We start from the raw sequence: 18,360 nt of genomic DNA, 5'->3' as shown, positions 1-18,360 counted from the left end.
GAGAATTCTGAGGTCATTACCATTCGTCTGTCACTGTCTTGAAAGAATTCCTTTGTAGGGCCTATGACTGAACTTACCAGTACTTGAATGATAAAATTCCTACAAAAATGATACATTTTTCTAATTTACATAAAATGGAGTAACCTTATTTTGAAGGCAAAAAGCTGCAAGGTCAATTATACAGAAATCATAGTAACCACATTTGCTTTCCTAGTCTCCACACTCTTCATTTAGAAATGTTCTTGCCGCCAACATTTTTTCTTTCCTTGAGGTAACAGAGTCCAATCCCACCGTAAAAATAAAATAACTCCCTTTAGGAAGAGTCAAAGTTAAACATTACTTTTTGGTAGACAAAGTTGAGGAACATCTTTGCACAAATCAAATGCATTCCAGAATACTTGTCACTGACACGCAACAACACACCAGGGCTGCTGAAAGCAGGTGATGATAGTTTTGACATTTCCACACCTAGACCCCAAAAGCTTATTGATTCTTGTCTCCCTGCAGGCATCCTTTCAACTTATCCACTCACCATGATGGAGATCTGAAGAAAGGCACTCAATCACTGTCTGGCATTTTCAGACAGTAAGCTAGATGACCAGATCTAAGGCAGCTTGGCACGGTTATCTCAGAGCAGGGAAGAGCTTCGTTTGCTTCTTAGAATCAATCAAAATCTGCCTTATCAAAAGTCTTAAAATGAAAAAAAACCTTTTTCTTGTCTTTCATGAATTTTAATCTTTCATGTTTCCAATTTCATCACTATTTTGATAAATGGGTTCTACTGACTTGCTATACCACATTGCAACATCAGCTGCTATGTATCAGTAGATGTTGAAATTAAACACATCATCATTTTCACCATCATCATCATTCAGAAGATGTCACAGAGAAACCAGAAATGTCTGGCATTCATTGATGTGATTTAATCACACAAGCAAATATACTGAACCTATTACAGGCAAGCCACAATCATGAGCTGTACATGGTCTTGAGTCGCATATGGCATTAATACTATAATGTTCAAGTCTTCAAACTCTTTGCTCAAACACTTTCTTCCTTCCCCACAGAGAAATCTTACATTTCCAAGAAGGAATAATATAAGAAGCATAAGCCTCTATAATTCTCTAATGCTGATGCATCTACATTCTTTTCCTCTCAAATCTTCTTTTCCTTCCTTTCTTCTTTTCTTCCCTCCTTCTCTTCACGTCCACATACTTCGACTTTGTTAATTAATAGCAGTTCAGGAGGGAAGCTTTCCCCTAGTGTTTCATACCCCTAAGTGGCATTCCCACTGCTTTCTGTTTTGAATTCAATATAAAGGCCATAGCTAGCTTAACTAAAACAAGGTAATAGCATGAAATTAACCACAACTTATAATTCAATCGTCTACATACTGAATAAAAATGTATACAGTCTCTCCTATTTGCCAGGCACAGCAATAGTAGCTAAGAATATAAAAACACCCAAGATACTCTATTAAGTGTGTCCTAGAGCTTCCATGCACTGGAGAAGGAAATGGCAACCCACTCCAGTGTTCTTGCCTGGAGAATCCCAGGGATGGCGGAGCCTGGTGGGCTGTGGTCTATGGGGTCGCACAGAGTCGGACACGACTGAAGCGACTTAGCAGCAGCAGTAGCAGAGCTTCCATTGCAAAGTACTACACACAAGGTGATTTACAACAGCAGAAATTTATTCTCAGTGTTCTGGAGGCCAGATGTCTTAAATTAAGGGACAAGGTCTCTCCAAAGACTCCAGGGAAAAATTCTTCCTAGTCTTGTCAAGCTTCTGGTGGCCGCAGATATTTTTTTGTTTGTTTTTTGGTCCCTATCTTTACATGGTCTTCTATGTCTTTCTGTCTCTACCTGGCCTTCTCTTAAGGCTTTTTGGCCTATTGTAATGCAGCATGACTTCATTTTAACTGAACTGACTATATCCAAAAATACCCTGTTTTCAAACAAGGTCACATTCTGAGGTTCTAGGAGACATAATTTTGGGGGCAAGGCTACACAGACTATAGTACAGTTACCTACTGGGCTGCTGTCACTGTAGTACTCTCACACACCTACTCAAGCCAACATTCACTGGTTAACTTGCCTTCCTAGGGCATGCCATAGAGTGTCTTCCATAAGACCTTTGCTAGTTAAAACATCAAAGTGGGTGGCTCAGCTTCCAGCAGCCAACCATGAGAGGATCTTGATATGCCTTCACGATGAAGGGCCATTCATTGGTGACTAAGAAGTTGACTGTGTCACCGGGATCCTGAAATGAATTTTGTAGCATCAAGTATCTCAGTTTACAAGAGTTAGCTGGGAAGAATATCTCCTGAATTCTTGCAACGTGTAGCTCTATCCATTCATTTTGTATATCTAAGGATCACAGAATTTTTATATTTTAGAACTTGACAACAAGATTTGGGATAAAATAACCTATCACTTCACACAGGAGATAAATCAGAGGGAATGCATATGTTCATTAGCTAATTAGGGAAAGAACTGGCAGAACAAAGGTTCCCCAATTCCTTGCTCAGGGTTCAAATCATATTTCTCATGTTATTAAAAATAATTTTCCTTATGACTTTTTCTATCTGAACATGCTTTAGCTCTTGATCCCTCTAAAGAACAATTCAAAACATTGCTTCACTCATAGCATTTCAGAAAAGCACATATAGGCACAACACCTCTCTTTCTTCAATACTGTTTTCTTCCTCTACTCTATGCAGAGTTTATGAATCTTTAGCATAAAAAATCTGGGCATAAAAAACATTGAGCTTTTCATAATGCAGTTGTCCTAAGTTCCTCTAACTGTAACTATGGACACCATATGTTCAGTTAGACATGATAAAAACCAATTTTAAATTGCAAATTTTGAACAATAAAGCTCTTTCCCAGTAAAAAGAACAAAAAATAATATGCCTGCCTTTTTTTTTTTTTGGTGCACCATGAAACTTATTTATTCACTTCAATTCTGCATTTACACAAAAGTGCTGTAATAAAATATCTGTACACTACTTTTGTTACAAATATAGATAATATTCAAAATGACTTTATATATTCTAATGTAGGAGTTTCACGCTCTAAAATGGGAATGAACACATGATAATTCCTCACCAGTTGTCTCAATAAACAGCTCCATCTGTTTCCCTTGGTCTTAAACTATTGTATTATAAGATGTTAATATAAGGCAATGAAATGAAGTTATGTTAATCCCCTTAATTTTTCTATCAATTAACTAATGGCATACAACCAAAATAATTACTAACACATTGCTTTTTTCTCTGTCATTAAGATTAATACTATCTGAAAACCAATTGCACAGCACACTGACACATTTTCAGCAAAGCATCCCTTAATACCAGCACTAACAATTCAGAGACCCTTCCATGCTCCTGCATGGTTAGCAAGGAGGCTTTCTAGAGAAACCAGTCAGTATAGGACAATGCCATCATTTTACTCATAGAAAGGTAAAATATTATATAACACGTCAAAAATGAAAATGAACCTCAAGATGTGCAACAAATGGTTTCTTTACAAACTTAGGGACATTGATTCCTATTGCTGCTATTTTACTCACTCATGAAGCCCGTTTTTGGAGAAAACTATGTATGTATATATTAGAGCTAGGAGATGCAATGTTTTAGTAATATTTAAAATAATTAAATATTGAAAGAATTTTTAAAGACTTTCAGTACAACTTTTTTTTTTAGTTTGAACTGGGGAGAGAAGGTAGATTAACAAAATAATTGTTATAAAACTTGAGATTTTCTTTCATTTTTCACCTTAATTTCATGAAGCCACTTCTCCTTGGTTAGCTTTTCAGTGACTTTTTCTTTCTCTACTAACCACTGATCACACATTAAAATTTGCCCACGTGATTATAAAATGTCAGGTATCTTCAGGAAGAAAGACCAGCTTTATCTATGCAAAGAGCCCTTCTCTTTGAGTTTACATTACAAAATATAAAGAGAATGGGAAAGTGATGCTAGGGTGTCAGTAAGAAAATCATTTCCTTATGACAAAACAAACTTAAATGTTATTTTTTTTTTTTTCTACAGTATTGAAGAGCCCAGTGAACACAGCCTGGGAAGAATATGCAGGATCACTCTCTTTACAGTGTGGGATGTGAGGGAGATGTTGAAGTGGCTCAATTCTGGCAGCAAATTCAGGAGAGAACCATCAAAGTGACAGTGCCTTTTGTCCGCTTAAGGATGGCAACAGCTTCTTCGTGGGTCACCCCTTCCAGACTCTGCCCATTGACAGCAATGATCTGATCACCTCTCTTTAGACGGCCATCTTCGGAGGCTGCTCCCTGCAATTATAAAGTGGGCTTATTTACTTCTCAAAAAAAAAAAAAAATGCTGCCTTGCAGCTACACAATAGAAAAAGATCCAAACAAGAATGTAAATTGCTCTGCGTGTACACACACATTGCTCTCAGTGCTCCACGGGTGCTCCACAGCCATTAAGCAATGATGAACAGACACAAAGGAAGCCTTTCTCCTAAATGGCTTTAGCACTGAGATTCCAATTTGAGAGAGAATTTAGCAGTCAGTAGATTAGTTGGATGGTTTTTTGGCTGTTCAGCACAGCAGTTGGTGGGAACTCAAATTAATAAAGAATATTTGGGAATATGCCTAGTAGGAATGATTTCATACAATCCAAGATTTTTTATCCTGTAAAGAAGACCTACAGAAAGAAAACAAAGGATTAGCAGTTTTGTTTTTTTTTTTTATTAATCACTAGGACAAAAGTGGTTTTATAGGACAAGGACATGAGGGCCACTGAACCTAAAGTTCTGCAGAAGCACAAAAGCCCACATGTATACATGTATGTTGACAAGCGTAGGACGAGGCCCAAGTCATGCAAACTCTAATCCTAATTCTTTCTGTGGCTTTGAAAAGGCAGCTTAAGCTGCCTGATTCTTTACTTTCCAAGCATAGATGGAGTCTTCATATTCTTTACGGGCCCTAAATGATTAAGACTAAACACAGACGCTGCTGTTTGTAGAAGAACCCTATCTTAAGGCATACTTATAGTAGGCAATTATGCAATTAAATATAAGATAAAAAATATGGAAAAGTTAATGAGGAATCCATAATGATGAAATTCTTAAAATATGCTCTAACTAGCATGCCTTAAATAAACTGTTCTGAGGCTGAGAAAAAGGACTGCACGGCTCTTTTATTTACTGGCAAATGCTATTTGTGTTTTTGGACATACCAATGGCTTTAAAAAAATCTCACAAAATAGGCTCATTGTTAGATTGCTATAGGTATAGCACTTTATATTGGTTAAAAAATAATAATAGAATGAAACCTCCATATATAAGCACTCAAAAGAATGATAACACTAATCTAAAGCCCCTAAATCAAATCTTTTAGTAGGTTAAACATAATTGTTTCTTTGTGCTACAAAATTTTGAGAATCTGAATTTTCTCCTGTAGGAAATTTTGCCTAATTTTACAGTTCCTAAAAATTGTCTTTACAACACATTACCAAATAATAACTATATGAGTTTATTTTAACAGCCTCACTAATGTTTTAATAACTTGTATCCTAAACATTCTAAACATCCAACAGGATGCTATATGATTACAACTATATGTCAATGGTTTTCTTTTCTTCACTGAATCCCTTACTACACATAGCTCGTTTGTGGTAGGGGACAGGGCTGTTGGATACTCAAAAATTTTAGCAGTTATTTTTCTATTCCATTTAATGAAATGAAAGTTGCAAAATAAACACATCTTAGCTATTCTGCATATGCACTATATGTACTCTTCTGTGCCTGTTTTATATTTCACAACAAAAAATGCAAAGAAAAAGAAATGCCAGGGCTCCTTAACATACACATATTTAAAATGTCCTATTTTCAAAAGACATTCAATTATATGCATCTTGTTTGCAAAGGAAAACAATCAAGCCTGACTGTCTAACTCAAGTTCATGAATTTTACGTATATTCTTGAGAGCACCCATGGAACTTCAATTTGAGCCCACATTCCTTTAAACATAACTAAAACTCAAATTGGACAAAAATACTTAATGACCTGTTCCTGTAGGGAGTTGTGCAAGAAAATAATCAAATGTTGACCATTTGGCATTACCTCAGGCCATAAACTAATAAGCCAGCTGCTGACCACTATTAGTGAACATTTAGGGGGGAAAGGGGTAGTTAAAATTTGAAAGCGTACCTTCGCAAACACTGTTTTAACGTAAATGGGTAAGTCTCCATGAGGACTACCATATCCTCCTACTATACTGAAGCCTAAGCCATCTGGTCCTCGGTCTAGTGTAATAGACTTACACTGAGGAGGCCTACAGTAAAGGGAAGAAAACAAGGGCCATTAGATCTTATATGCATGTACACACACACACACACACACACACACACACACATATGGCATATATAGGACTCTCCATGAATCAGTGGGTTATTTGACACCCACCTAAAGCTGACATAATTCTCTGTGTCACCAACAGTGAGAACACCATGGGTATTTAGGGATGCTTCAACTGTCAGTGTCTGCTGTGCTACATATCTTAAATTTACATAATCTAATGAAGCCCTACTTAACACCCTAATTCTATTACACATGTATACTACCCTTAACCTAACATATTCATGGCAAGTTCTCATTGTATACTGTAGCAGCTCTTTCTTTTTCCAGTTCATTTAAAGTGAGAGGAAGAAGCACCAAAGACTAAGATGGAATAAGTCATAAACATCAGTATTCCCAAGCTCAGAGAAAAAAATAGATAAACAAAATAAAAGCTGCATCAAATAATTAAAAAATTCTAATATGCTCCTCTGTTCTCCTCTCTCTATATTCTAATATTTCGTACTCAAGTTTTGGGTAATTGTGAAGTTTTTTTACTCAAAAGTATGATCTATTAAATGATTAGGCAATGTAGAAATTTTTAAAAGGACAGACTGACCCCAAGACTAAAATGTTCCTTCAAAAAACTCAAGAGATGAAAATGTAGGAAAAGCAGTAGCACACATACGTGCCTGTCTGTCATCTACCTACCTACCTGTCTTTGACAAACTAAATCCATGCCAAACTTAAGGAGCTTAGACACACCTGGCTTTCATATTTTATACTTCATCTCCCATCATTTCACCTTTATGTGGTTCATAGAGACATACAAACCACAGTATGTGAGCTCACCCTAAGTCATCTTGAAATATACTACTTGACGTCAGCCCAGTGAAAGAAAGACTAGAACTGGCAGGCTCCTGTTGATGACCTGTGACCACACTCACATCTCCTCCGGCAACCACCTGAATACAGAAGAAATATAAATAAAAAAACACGCTCATGTGGCTAGGAAGACATCAGTAATTCTTCTTCAAAAAGAGCACTGGGATTAAAAATGTGCATTTCATCATTCACTTAGTCATTTCTGTTAACATAAATTTTATAAGGTCCAGAGGTCTCTCCAGAGGTCTCTTTGACACTAAGGATATTCTACTAATTCAATTCTGTCAAGTTCTTTGATGCCTTCAAACATGGTATCACATGCAATTGTTTTCTAAAGGTCTTTAGAATATAAGCCACTCAATCACACCACTGAAAATTTCAGCAATTAATCATATCCTGCCAAGACTGAGAATTTTCCACCTTAGATATATAAAGTATGAAATAATACATACATTAAGAAAAAATGTGACAACAGAATGTATTTCCTATGTACTTTCTTGGAACTCTCAATGTAATCATTTATGTTCAAGGGAAGCAGTAAATAAAATACGAGCAGGAAATTTCATCATTTTTATAGTTTTAACATCAAAGCTCATGTGTCCTCAAGCTACCCAAAATCCGAAGAGTTGGTATAAAAGTCTTACCTGCATTTCAATGGAGCCAGAGGCATTTTTCAGTAAGTTAACTGCCTGGGTGTGAGTCATCCCCTCAGTGGATGTGCCACAGATAGTGACAATCCTATCCCCAACCTGCGATGGAGAGAAATAGTCATCTGCTACAACACCATGGAGAGGGGGACCATTTGCTTCACCAGCCTCCACACCACACATATACTGCTAATCAGCACCAGAAATATAACCAAGGAAACCTCCGATTCCTAGCATCAGCAATCACAGAGAGAAGCTGCACATAATGGCTATGTTCTATCATCTTTGGGACTAGGGGCAGGGAACCACACTTCCCTTTTCTTCATTTCTCCCAAAGAATACTGCATCTGTTATCATTTGTGAACAAGAATTCCTCTGGATATTATTATTATACACATTATCTGTGCCTATAAGTCAAGGGTTGGCAAACTATAGCTGATAGGCCAAGACTGACCCACCACTTATTTTGGTAAGTAAAATCTGACACAATTATTTGGTTGCATTCACAGTGTAGAGTTGAGTAACTGCAATACAGACACATAAGCCCTGCAAAGTCTAAAATATTCATCTTTAGAGAAAAGTCCTTTAGAGACAAGTGTTCTAACCCCTGTGTTATCCGTACAATTAGTTTTTAAGTGCTAGTCATAAATTCACATATCAAAAGGAGATTGAACCATTACTGATTTACACAGTATTTCTAAACAGTCGTCATTGTTTAAGACAATTTTAAGGCATGAGGCCATACAGATTTTACTGTGTAGAGACTGAGTTACTAATGGAATATTCACATGATTTCAGAACTGGGCTAAAGTTAGCATAAATTCTATCATAGCACTCTACATATGCAAAATCCCTCAATTTTGAAGCAAGTTTTGTAGTTTCACGTTATAAATCACATTTACATCAAACTTCTGCAAAACTGATAAATGCAACATAAATGATAATTTTCAATTTAACAAAGTTAAATCAGCACAATCAGCATTTAAACCAAAAAGACATGTAAATAAGAAATTTCATTTCAAAAAAATAATTTCACTTCATTCTGCCAATACTTTCTGAGAGTACTTTCTGCTTTCTTTTAACTTCTTCTGCAGGATTTCAAGCAAATAAAAATATTAAGAAACAACTGCAAATTATCCCATTTCATTTCCTGTCAAATTGCTTACAACAGCAAATTCTTCTTTTAAAATTTCTTCATTTTTTACTCAAAGCAACCCTTGTTGCAGCTATATTAGCTGATTTAAAAGCTGATAGAGACATTTCAAACTGTTTGCAACAGTTGGCCAGATTCAAAGGGTTTATAAAACCTATCGGCAGATTTGCTAAGGCTACCAGGGACTTTGTAGAACTTACTCTGAGTTTCTGCGTCTGAGCTGCAACTCCATTTGGGTGCATCATTGCAATAAATATAGGAACATCACCCAGCGGACTGCCCAATCCTCCAGCAATGCTGATACCCAATGAGTCAGTGGGCCCCTGCCATGGGACAGACAGAATATTTTGGTAAAACTGTTATCTTTCATTGGCTTTTGTTCTCTTTGGCACAATGTTCTATAGTTAATTCTGATCTTCTAGACTTGAAGGAGGAAAAGGATGCCCAAGAAAACTGCATTAATTTATCTGATACAAGTCCTTAATGCGACTTACAAAACTAAGCATCTGTTCGGGAGGCAAAAGAAACCACAACAGGCTAAATAAAAATCATGTTACAAGGAATGAGGACAACACAGACCTGCATTCAAAGCCAGAAACCCACACTAACAAATGCTGGGACCTGGAACAAGTCCACTGCTTTCAATGAATCTCTAGATCTTCATGGACAAAATGGAAATAACCGGGCCTCTTACGAAGAGCTGCAGTGACTACTGAATGAAATGGCGATGGTATGAAGTGTCTACAAGCGTGCTCAGCACTTAAATTTGCTTTTCTTTTCTCTGTTGTACATAGCTGTCAGAAGAATCTGTTTCAGAAGAATGGGAAACTTCTGAAAGTCTGAAGAAGGCAAAGGTTTACTGATCCATAAAAGAAGTCAGAGAGGCCCGGCATATTTTGTGTGGAGCTGGGTTGATACCATTTTGGGCAATAAAGGGTATACCAAAAATGATTCTTCAAACAAGGAAATTCAGCAGAGTCTACACTGTGCTATTTTCACTGCATGTAATACATATTTTATCAGATGGTACCATAAAACAGTAAGGCAGCTAACAGGAAAACATGCAGACAACCTTGGAGCCATCAGAGTGTATACTATTTTCTCTCTCCCCGTTACCTTTTTAATTTCAACAGTTCTTAATCCCTGTATTTCAGATGCCACTGTAAATGAAAAAAAACAAGAGAAAAATATGATTATTAACACATTTTTAATGTTAATAATAGTTTAAATTTTAGTTGATTCTAGAACTAAATGGGACAAAGTCAGGTACCCCAATGTTTTTGGAAATAGAGTGTTCAAAGTTACTAGCACACATGATTACATCTGTCTTACACAGGGGCTCCCAACTGAAAAAATGGCACACCATCCCATATCTTCCTTCTTATTTCAAGCACTGCTTATACAACTGCATAATCCACTCTGAATGAGGCAAGGACAGGATGTGTTTTGGACAGATAGACACATGTGCACAGCTGAGAGGAATAAAGTCATGGAAACATTAAAAAGAATCCATGGACTTAAGTGCCTAAATTTCTAGAATATTAGTCACATTGCAAACAGAGACTGCCATATGGTTAGTTTCTTCAATTTGAACAACTTTCAACCAATTCTCCAAGCCAAAAAGCCCTCTGCATCATGATTTCATGTAATTAAAACACAGGAGGATCATATTAATTTTCTCAATCAAAATTTTTGCAATCTTATGAAAAATAGATGGCTTCAACTAACGGCATCTTCTGATTTACTGCTATTACATTAAATAGAGAACAGGAATAAAAATCACACACACCAATCTTCTTTGTAAGAAAAAAATGACAAAATACTGATTCTAACGTTAGTAGATCTCCTAGGGAAAACATCAAATGGGAAATGCTGCCATAAGCATTGCTTCATGCTGTTCTCAATTTTTTCAGGCACTCATTTTTGCACCTATATTAGAGTTTAGGATGATTTAGAGGGAAGAAAGCTTCAGAGGTCAAGTAAAACAGGGGGGAAGAAATCAGTGTTGATGGCCAAAATTCAATCCAGTAAATCATGCTTAACGTTTCAATCCAATCTTACGTGCATTCTTCTTTGAACTACTTTCCATTAACTCAGGTGTACTGGATCCCAAAAGTGGAAAAGTGAATGAGGACAGGCTGGCTTCACTCATCTACAAAGACATAATAGTTCTCTTAGAGAGTTTGGGAAGTAATAATACCCCTTAAGTTTGGCTTATTTCATAATTACTTTAAGGCACTTAGAAATACTTGTTAAGCAATAGTGGCATTTGATAATTAGAAGGCAATCGATATAAAGAGTTTCCACTAAGTTTTATTTTCTTTTTAAGGAAGACTGTGCCCAGTGACATAACTAATTAAAGGTAAAAGAATTTAATTCCAACATAATCTCACCCAAGCTAATCTTCTCTAAATTTTAGTTGCACACAGATGCGAACTTACACAACTGCAGAAATAGGGCCAGGGGACAGGAAACAAATGGTACTCATTCAGGGGTGACTGTGAGGTCTTTATGGACAGGCTATCACTGTGTTTTATATGTAGTGGTGAGCTTGTACAGTTCACTTACACAAGATTCTTTTCAGTTGAATGCTGGCTGATAAATGTTTGCTATAAAAATAGTTTAAACATATGCTATCTTGGTAGGCTTTATAATGTATTAATTGGTTCACTTTTGAGATTATGCAAAAAGAATCATGTCAGAAAAGAAGAATGCTTGGGATTAAGTTTCTCAGAATGACTCACAAACTACTTAAGAGCTTCACCTTGCTTGCCTGTCCATTCCCATCTCTCAAACTCTGTACTCTAGCTGCTCTGCCAAGCTGCCAGGCCTGTGTACAGGACCCTGGACAGACTGACAAGAAAGGCCATCTTTGAAGTCCTTTCAGCCTGTGAACTGCATCACCTTGATGAATTCCACAGCTACGCACCTGGCTGCTTTGAGAAGGTCTCCTCTCCGAATGGAATGGACCAGTTTTGACTCTTCCAACTTCCAAGGTTACTGTGCCTAGGGAACACTAGGGGGAGGTTGTTGGACAGAAACATTTAAATAAAATGCTACAGTCAGCTTTAGGATTACACTTTATTCTTTACAGCTGGGTTTTTGAAAGTCATGTTTCCTTTGTAATTTCTATAGGCAAGGATATCTCCCATCCTTTGTGGAAAGAGGTTTTTCTAAAACATTAAAACTAGTATAAATTGTAACAACAAATCAGTAGTAGCCACACCAAGTATCTGTCTTACTAGCTCATGATTTACATGGAGAGGGTGTCTGTCCAGGCAAAGAGAAATGGAGAATCGACCAATTCTCTCATGAAGCACACTAATGTAGAGCCAAATGAGCTAAGGAATTTGAATTTTGAAAAACAAAACAAAAGCAATAAATAACCACTATTGCAACAAGTTGCTTTGCCTTCAATAGCAGAGGTACTCAGATAATGTAAGCTCTCTACTGCCACACTCACCTGAACAGATCTATTACGCAATATTTAAGCCATACTGATGTAAACATCAAATGAGAATTGAGGAAAATTTCCCTGTTGCCCTTTACAAATAAATCACAGGCATGCAAGAAATGCTATACAGTCTGATATGGAAGTAGCAAAATGAGGTGGGTGAGAACTGGCTTTTTAGAGTTAGATACACTGCTTTAAATCCAGCCTGTGTGATTTACTCGCTGTGTGAACTTAACAGATGTCTACCTTGATAAGTCTTTTACTCTGCATTTTAAAAAACAGAGATCATTATAGGTTGCTGTGATAGAATAATCCATGTACAATGCTCATCAAAATGTCAAACACAATGCAGTACTGTCAACTGTGTTGCTTCCAGTTTTTCTATTATAACAAACAGCACTGCAATGAATTCTACCTATGTACAATTTTTTGTGTACTGAGGATTACTGATGCAAGACTTTAAAATGAAGACTTACTAAGTCAAAACAACAAAATGCAGCAGCAGCTACAAATAGCAAAGCTACAGGGATATTTAAGGCTTTCATTATATACTGGCAAACTAGTTTTTAAATGGGGATTTAACCGGTTCTAAAATTATCTATGTTATATTATGGATGCCTCCTTCTCTATCTTTGAGAGGTATTTGTCTCACAGAATAAACTATCATTTTAAATTTATCTCCTGAAGGAAGTGACTTCTCCTTAAAGAACTCTAATTACTTTATTATTTGAAAATAACTCCAAGAAGAAATGATATTTTAAGTGTGCTTTATTAACAACTAAATTTATATGTACATACCAGTTCCTATGCAAACCAGAGGTTAACAACAATATGCTCACTTGAAATCCCTCTGTGAAGCTAAGCTTAACGACTGAAGAGGTTCTGACTAGAATCTGAGACCTCTGACATTATCCACTGCTGTTTAATAATGTCATGAAGTTATATGCTCATGTTACTGAACATGTGAACATGTACCACATGACATGGATTCTGATGGCAATAGGTTTCTAGTCAACTTTGACTTATACTTTGGGTCATAAAAACACATGTTAGGTAAAGGAAAACAATGAGATAAGAATTGATAGGAAATACATCTAAATTTCCAAGAACTCTATTTTTAAGTGACCATTCTGTATTTTATAACCCATTTTTAAACAGATCACCAATCCAGGTTCAATGCATGACTCAGGGCTGGTGCATGGGATGACCCTGAGGGATGGGATGGGGAGGGAGGTGGGAGGGGGGTTCAGGATGGGGAACACATGTAAACCCATGGCTGATTCATATCAGTGTATGGCAAAAACCACTACAATATTGTAAAGTAATTAGCCTCCAACTAAAATAAATAAATTTTAAAAATAAAATAAAATAAAATTAGACTAGTGCTGCCTTTCCAATCGGCAAATGATTCTTCATGGAATTTACTTTGGAGGAAAGAGATTTCACAATGTAAAATGATTTAAGCTTAGCAATGATACCTTGGGATGGAGGCCTTATAATTATTGAATTAACAGTGGTAACTGTTGAAGGTACTCCCAGGTAAATCTGCAAACACTCTTCCACATTATTCATCTCTGGGGAAAGACTGGGTTGGCAAAAAAGTTCATTTTGGGGTTTTTCCGTAATATGGTACAAAAAAAAAAACCTGAATGAACTTTTTGGCCAACTCAATATAAAGATGTCCAACTTAGTGCGCCCAGTAAAGGGTTAGTACAGGGCAGTCCAGAAAGCATGACTTTCAGAGGTACCCTGTTTGCTCCCTCTGATCTCCCGCCTTTCTGTGGGAGTATCCCTGCCAGTATGAGATTCTCCCCTTATGCCAGAGGTTGTAAGAATACATCCAGGTATAAATATGGTGGCGGGGTGAATTGACATGAAGACCTTTTTTCTCTTTCGTGGCCTGAATATGTGTTTTTCTTTCAAGAAAAGAGTCACATAACAATCACTTATTGATAAAAGACCTGCTAAGATCACAGATATTCAGTTCATAATTCTTCTTACGGTGTGTGCTCCCTCACTCAGTCGTGTCTGACTCTTTGCAACCCCACAGACTGCAGCCCGCCAGGCTCCACGGTCCATGGGATTTCCCAGGCAAGAATACTAGAGTGGTTTGCCATTTCCTTCTCCAGGAGACAATATTTACTACTGCTCTATAAATACATAGCCATATAATAAAGAGCTGATCATAAGTGTAGAGATTTACCACTTAAGTATGTTGTCTAACATATAAATATGTCTTATTTGAGAGAACATATTAAATAAATACTTGTTGCATGTAGCAGCTTCTTCTTCTCCTACACTATTACACATAACCATTTATGGCTCTGGATTTCTACCTTCAGCAGGGCCGCAACGGCTTCCTGCGTTGCATGACGGACGTCTTCTCCATTCACCGTTAGTATCTGGTCTCCTTGTAGCAGTCGCCCATCAGCATCTGCAATGCCTCCTTTGACAACATCGGACACAAACACTCCAGTATCATTTCTGCAAGGTGATTTTAAATATCACCATTATTATTTTTTCCCAATTGGAATGCAATGCTTATTTAATGAAAGGCTAACATTTTAGAATTGAAAATTTTACTTCTATTTTTATGACTTTAAAAGTTTTATTGTTTTATCAACACTAGTGAAACTGAGAATTTTGTATAATAATAGTATCTTATGTCTTTATATTTTATGGATTAAACATATCTTTCATAAGCATATTTATTTAACACTTAACAAACTGTGAGTAGAAGTGGTTATTATACACATTTTATAGGTCACATAGCTACTAAATGGCAAAAATGGGACTTAAGAGTCAGTCACTGGGAGAAAAATCTATTCTTCTTTCTACACCATAATGAAGCCTTGAATGGATACTGATCTGTGCCTATATAAATATGTTGCTATTATCAACAACATCATTAACATTACTTAAAAGAAACAACCGATGTGTCTCAAACTAAAACCATTTGCTACTCAAAATTAAGTACCTTTGCTGTGATGTCTCATTTAAATCATTATGTGTCTAACTTGCATACAAGATAGGTTTATGCAAAACGAACAAATATTAAACTTATTCCAACCTTCTTTTCATAAAAGTATAAATAACTCAATGACTTCCTGTTGAGATATAAAGATGACCATGCAGAAACATTTAGTAAAGTTTAACTGTATCACTCTTCTTGCCAAAGTCTTGACCTCAAACAAGTCATTTCATCATTTGATACCATTTTCCCATCTTTAGAATAACTGTGCTGGAATTTACTAGATTAAATATTTTTTAACATTACCTATATATACATATTTAAATAAATTAGGTATTCAATTTATGTAAATTCACTGACCTGCTATCCCAGGCCTCATAATTTACACTCTCTGTTCCCTTCTAATGGTGTGCTCTTGTCATGCTGACCCTTCTCTCTAGAATATCCTCCTTCCCCTTTTGTTAGATCACGTCACATACCACACTTTTAGCTTCATCTCAGGCACTGTTTTTATAAAGCAGTTTTCCTAACCTACTTCCCTTAAGTAAGGTCACAAGATCCCTTTCCCCTTTGCTTCCATGGATTCCTCACAATGTGTTTGTCTCTCATTAATAAATTCCTTTGTTGCAAGAATATATTTAATTCTCATTTACCAAACTGAATTTTCAGATGTTAGCATTCATGTCCCTTTTAACTCTATTCCCCAGAACCTAATGGATCTCTTGGCACCCAGCAGGTACTCAAAATTACCAAATGCCTTTTTGTCTTGTTGCTGTTGTTCAGCTGCTAAGTCATCTCCTACTCGTTGTGACTCCATGAATTGCAGCACGCTAGGCTCCTCTGTCTTCAACTATTTCTCGGAGTTTGCTCAAATTTATGTCCATTGAGTTGGTGATGCTATCTAACCATCTCATTCTCTGTCAACCCCTTCTCCATTTGCCTTCAATCTTTCCCAGCATCAGGGTCTTTTTCAATGAGTTGGCTCTTCACATCAGGTGGCCAAAGTATGGGAGCTTTAGCTTCAGCAACAGTCCTTCCAATGAATATTCAGGGTTGATTTCCTTTAGGATTGACTGGTCTGATCTCCTTGCAGTCCAAGGGACTCTCAAGAGTCATCTCCAGCAATACAATTCATCAGTCTTTGGCAATCAGCCTTCTTTCAGCCCTGTTTATGGTCCAACTCTCACATCTATTCACGACTACAGGAAAAACCACAACTTTGACTATACAGACCTTTGTCGGCAAAGTGATGCCTCTTTTTTAATATACTGCCTAGGTTGGTCATAGTTATCCTTCCGAGGAGCAAGCATCTTTTAATACTGACTAAAAAAATCTAATATCAGTATCTTCCGATGTTCCACTGCTGCGTGGACTGACTGACAATAGCTACCTACAGAATACAAACAGTTGATAAAGATTCGACTACTGCTAGTACTCTTCAAAGAAATTTAAGTTCAATCTTTTCCAAGAAATCACTGCCTTTGCGCTGATTAGTCATACCTTTTACCAACAATACTCAACCCCAGGCCTTTCCCTGGTTTCTTCTGCAGCTCGACAGTGAGGGTGTCATACACGTCCTCCTCTTTGTATGGGGTCTCATCTCTGTAGAGCGTCAGGCGCACCCTTTGTGGTGTTTGTCTTAGGACATTTATTGCTTCATCATGTGTGGCCTTCCTCAAGTCAATTCCATTTACCTGTAGAGATGTGGGACACAGATGGTGAGGAAGTAGATGAGTTGAGTAAAGTGAAGAAGATGGAAAAGGGAAGGAGTGGGAAGAGAGAGGAAAGGGAGGGGCAGGGGGGAGAAACAAAGACCACCCCAGTTGCCTTTCCTTTGTGGTAAAGGTCAAACCCACGGCACTCTGTACCTCTAAAATCTGATCTCCAGCCCAGAGTCTTCCATCTTTACATGCTGCTCCTTCTTCATAAACTTCATGGATAATAATGGCACCCTAAGGGCACAAACCAAACAAACCACCCTTTACCCCATCCTCCCTAGGAATGGTGAGCAGAAATGCAGTCAAAGCATATTGTATTCTTATAGACATTGATAAGGGTTATACACTGACTGCAACCATATGTGAGTCATGCATCGAAATTCAAAGAAATGCATAACAAGACAATTTGCTATACGTCTTAAAGAAACTTATATCTCTTTCAAATGATAGGGAATTTTAAAGAAAAAATTTATAAAATACATAAATCACCCACACACTCACTTATAATAGATACACATCACCTTTCCAATCCACAAATGAAATTAACAGATATGCCTCACCTTTCTTATCTACAAGTGGAATGAATGGCTTTTAAATGCATTTTTGACAATCAGAAATTTTTTCTATAAATTATCCAATTTTTCAGATGTTTTCTCAGTATGGGTCTAACCCAACAGTATCCAGTCAGTAAAAAGAAAATTAAAATATGGCAGGAACTGGTAAACTAACATAAATATTTTGAACCTAACACAAGTATAAAGGAATATTACTAAGTCAGTGTTGACTTACTCAAAGTAAATGAGCATTTGCCCTACAAATTAAAATAACAAGAAACGATAAACTTTTCTAAGTCTTTGTATTTCATTTCATATAGCTGATGGAAATTTCCCTGCAGTGACCTCTCAGGGTTCACTGAAGAGGCTGCATATTTGGAGCATTTCTGGCCGCATCCTCACCAGCAGTGTGTCGGATCCCCCAACAATGCTCAGGCCCAGTCCTGTCCGCCCTTTGGAAATCTCAATTGTTGTTTCACAGCCTGGGATGATGGGGCAGGTTGCAGGATCAGAAGCAAAGATTGCTGGTGTTGACGACCTGCTTGTACCTAAAAGTAAGTTTAAAATGAAATACAAATAAGAACTGATCAGAAGACATATACATCAAACTCACCACACTGGTTGCCTTGGGGGATGGAGCAGAAATATGGGCCCGAGTTTGGGG

The 18,360-nt window shown here is 37.0% G+C and overlaps 1 protein-coding gene across 22 annotated transcripts in view; it reads right to left on the bottom strand.

Annotated features, from left to right (window-relative positions):
• Nucleotides 1–18,360, bottom strand: part of MPDZ (multiple PDZ domain crumbs cell polarity complex component) — a 212,908-nt gene that overhangs the window by 40,224 nt on the left and 154,324 nt on the right. For 16 of the 22 annotated variants that reach the window (XM_081570365.1, XM_081570379.1, XM_081570386.1 and 13 more), the window contains 12 exons: nucleotides 18,099–18,244; nucleotides 17,293–17,376; nucleotides 16,925–17,118; nucleotides 14,790–14,937; nucleotides 11,929–12,015; nucleotides 11,061–11,151; nucleotides 10,116–10,159; nucleotides 9,200–9,322; nucleotides 7,844–7,948; nucleotides 7,167–7,279; nucleotides 6,189–6,312; nucleotides 1,670–4,305 (listed from right to left, as the gene is read on the bottom strand). In XM_081570365.1, the coding sequence (XP_081426491.1) occupies nucleotides 4,159–4,305; nucleotides 6,189–6,312; nucleotides 7,167–7,279; nucleotides 7,844–7,948; nucleotides 9,200–9,322; nucleotides 10,116–10,159; nucleotides 11,061–11,151; nucleotides 11,929–12,015; nucleotides 14,790–14,937; nucleotides 16,925–17,118; nucleotides 17,293–17,376; nucleotides 18,099–18,244 (1,406 nt within the window). In that variant the 3' untranslated portion in view covers nucleotides 1,670–4,158. Of the gene's footprint in view, nucleotides 1–1,669; nucleotides 4,306–6,188; nucleotides 6,313–7,166; nucleotides 7,280–7,843; nucleotides 7,949–9,199; nucleotides 9,323–10,115; nucleotides 10,160–11,060; nucleotides 11,152–11,928; nucleotides 12,016–14,789; nucleotides 14,938–16,924; nucleotides 17,119–17,292; nucleotides 17,377–18,098; nucleotides 18,245–18,360 lie in introns of those variants that run through there. The other 6 variants (XM_081570458.1, XM_081570467.1, XM_081570514.1 and 3 more) reach the window with 2 other exon arrangements.

This window comes from Giraffa tippelskirchi, chromosome 1 (genome assembly GCF_054371585.1).
Source record: "Giraffa tippelskirchi isolate mGirTip1 chromosome 1, T2T-mGirTip1v1.2.pri, whole genome shotgun sequence".
Classification (NCBI taxonomy): domain Eukaryota; kingdom Metazoa; phylum Chordata; class Mammalia; order Artiodactyla; family Giraffidae; genus Giraffa; species Giraffa tippelskirchi.
This window is presented reverse-complemented; position numbering and strand designations above follow the sequence as displayed.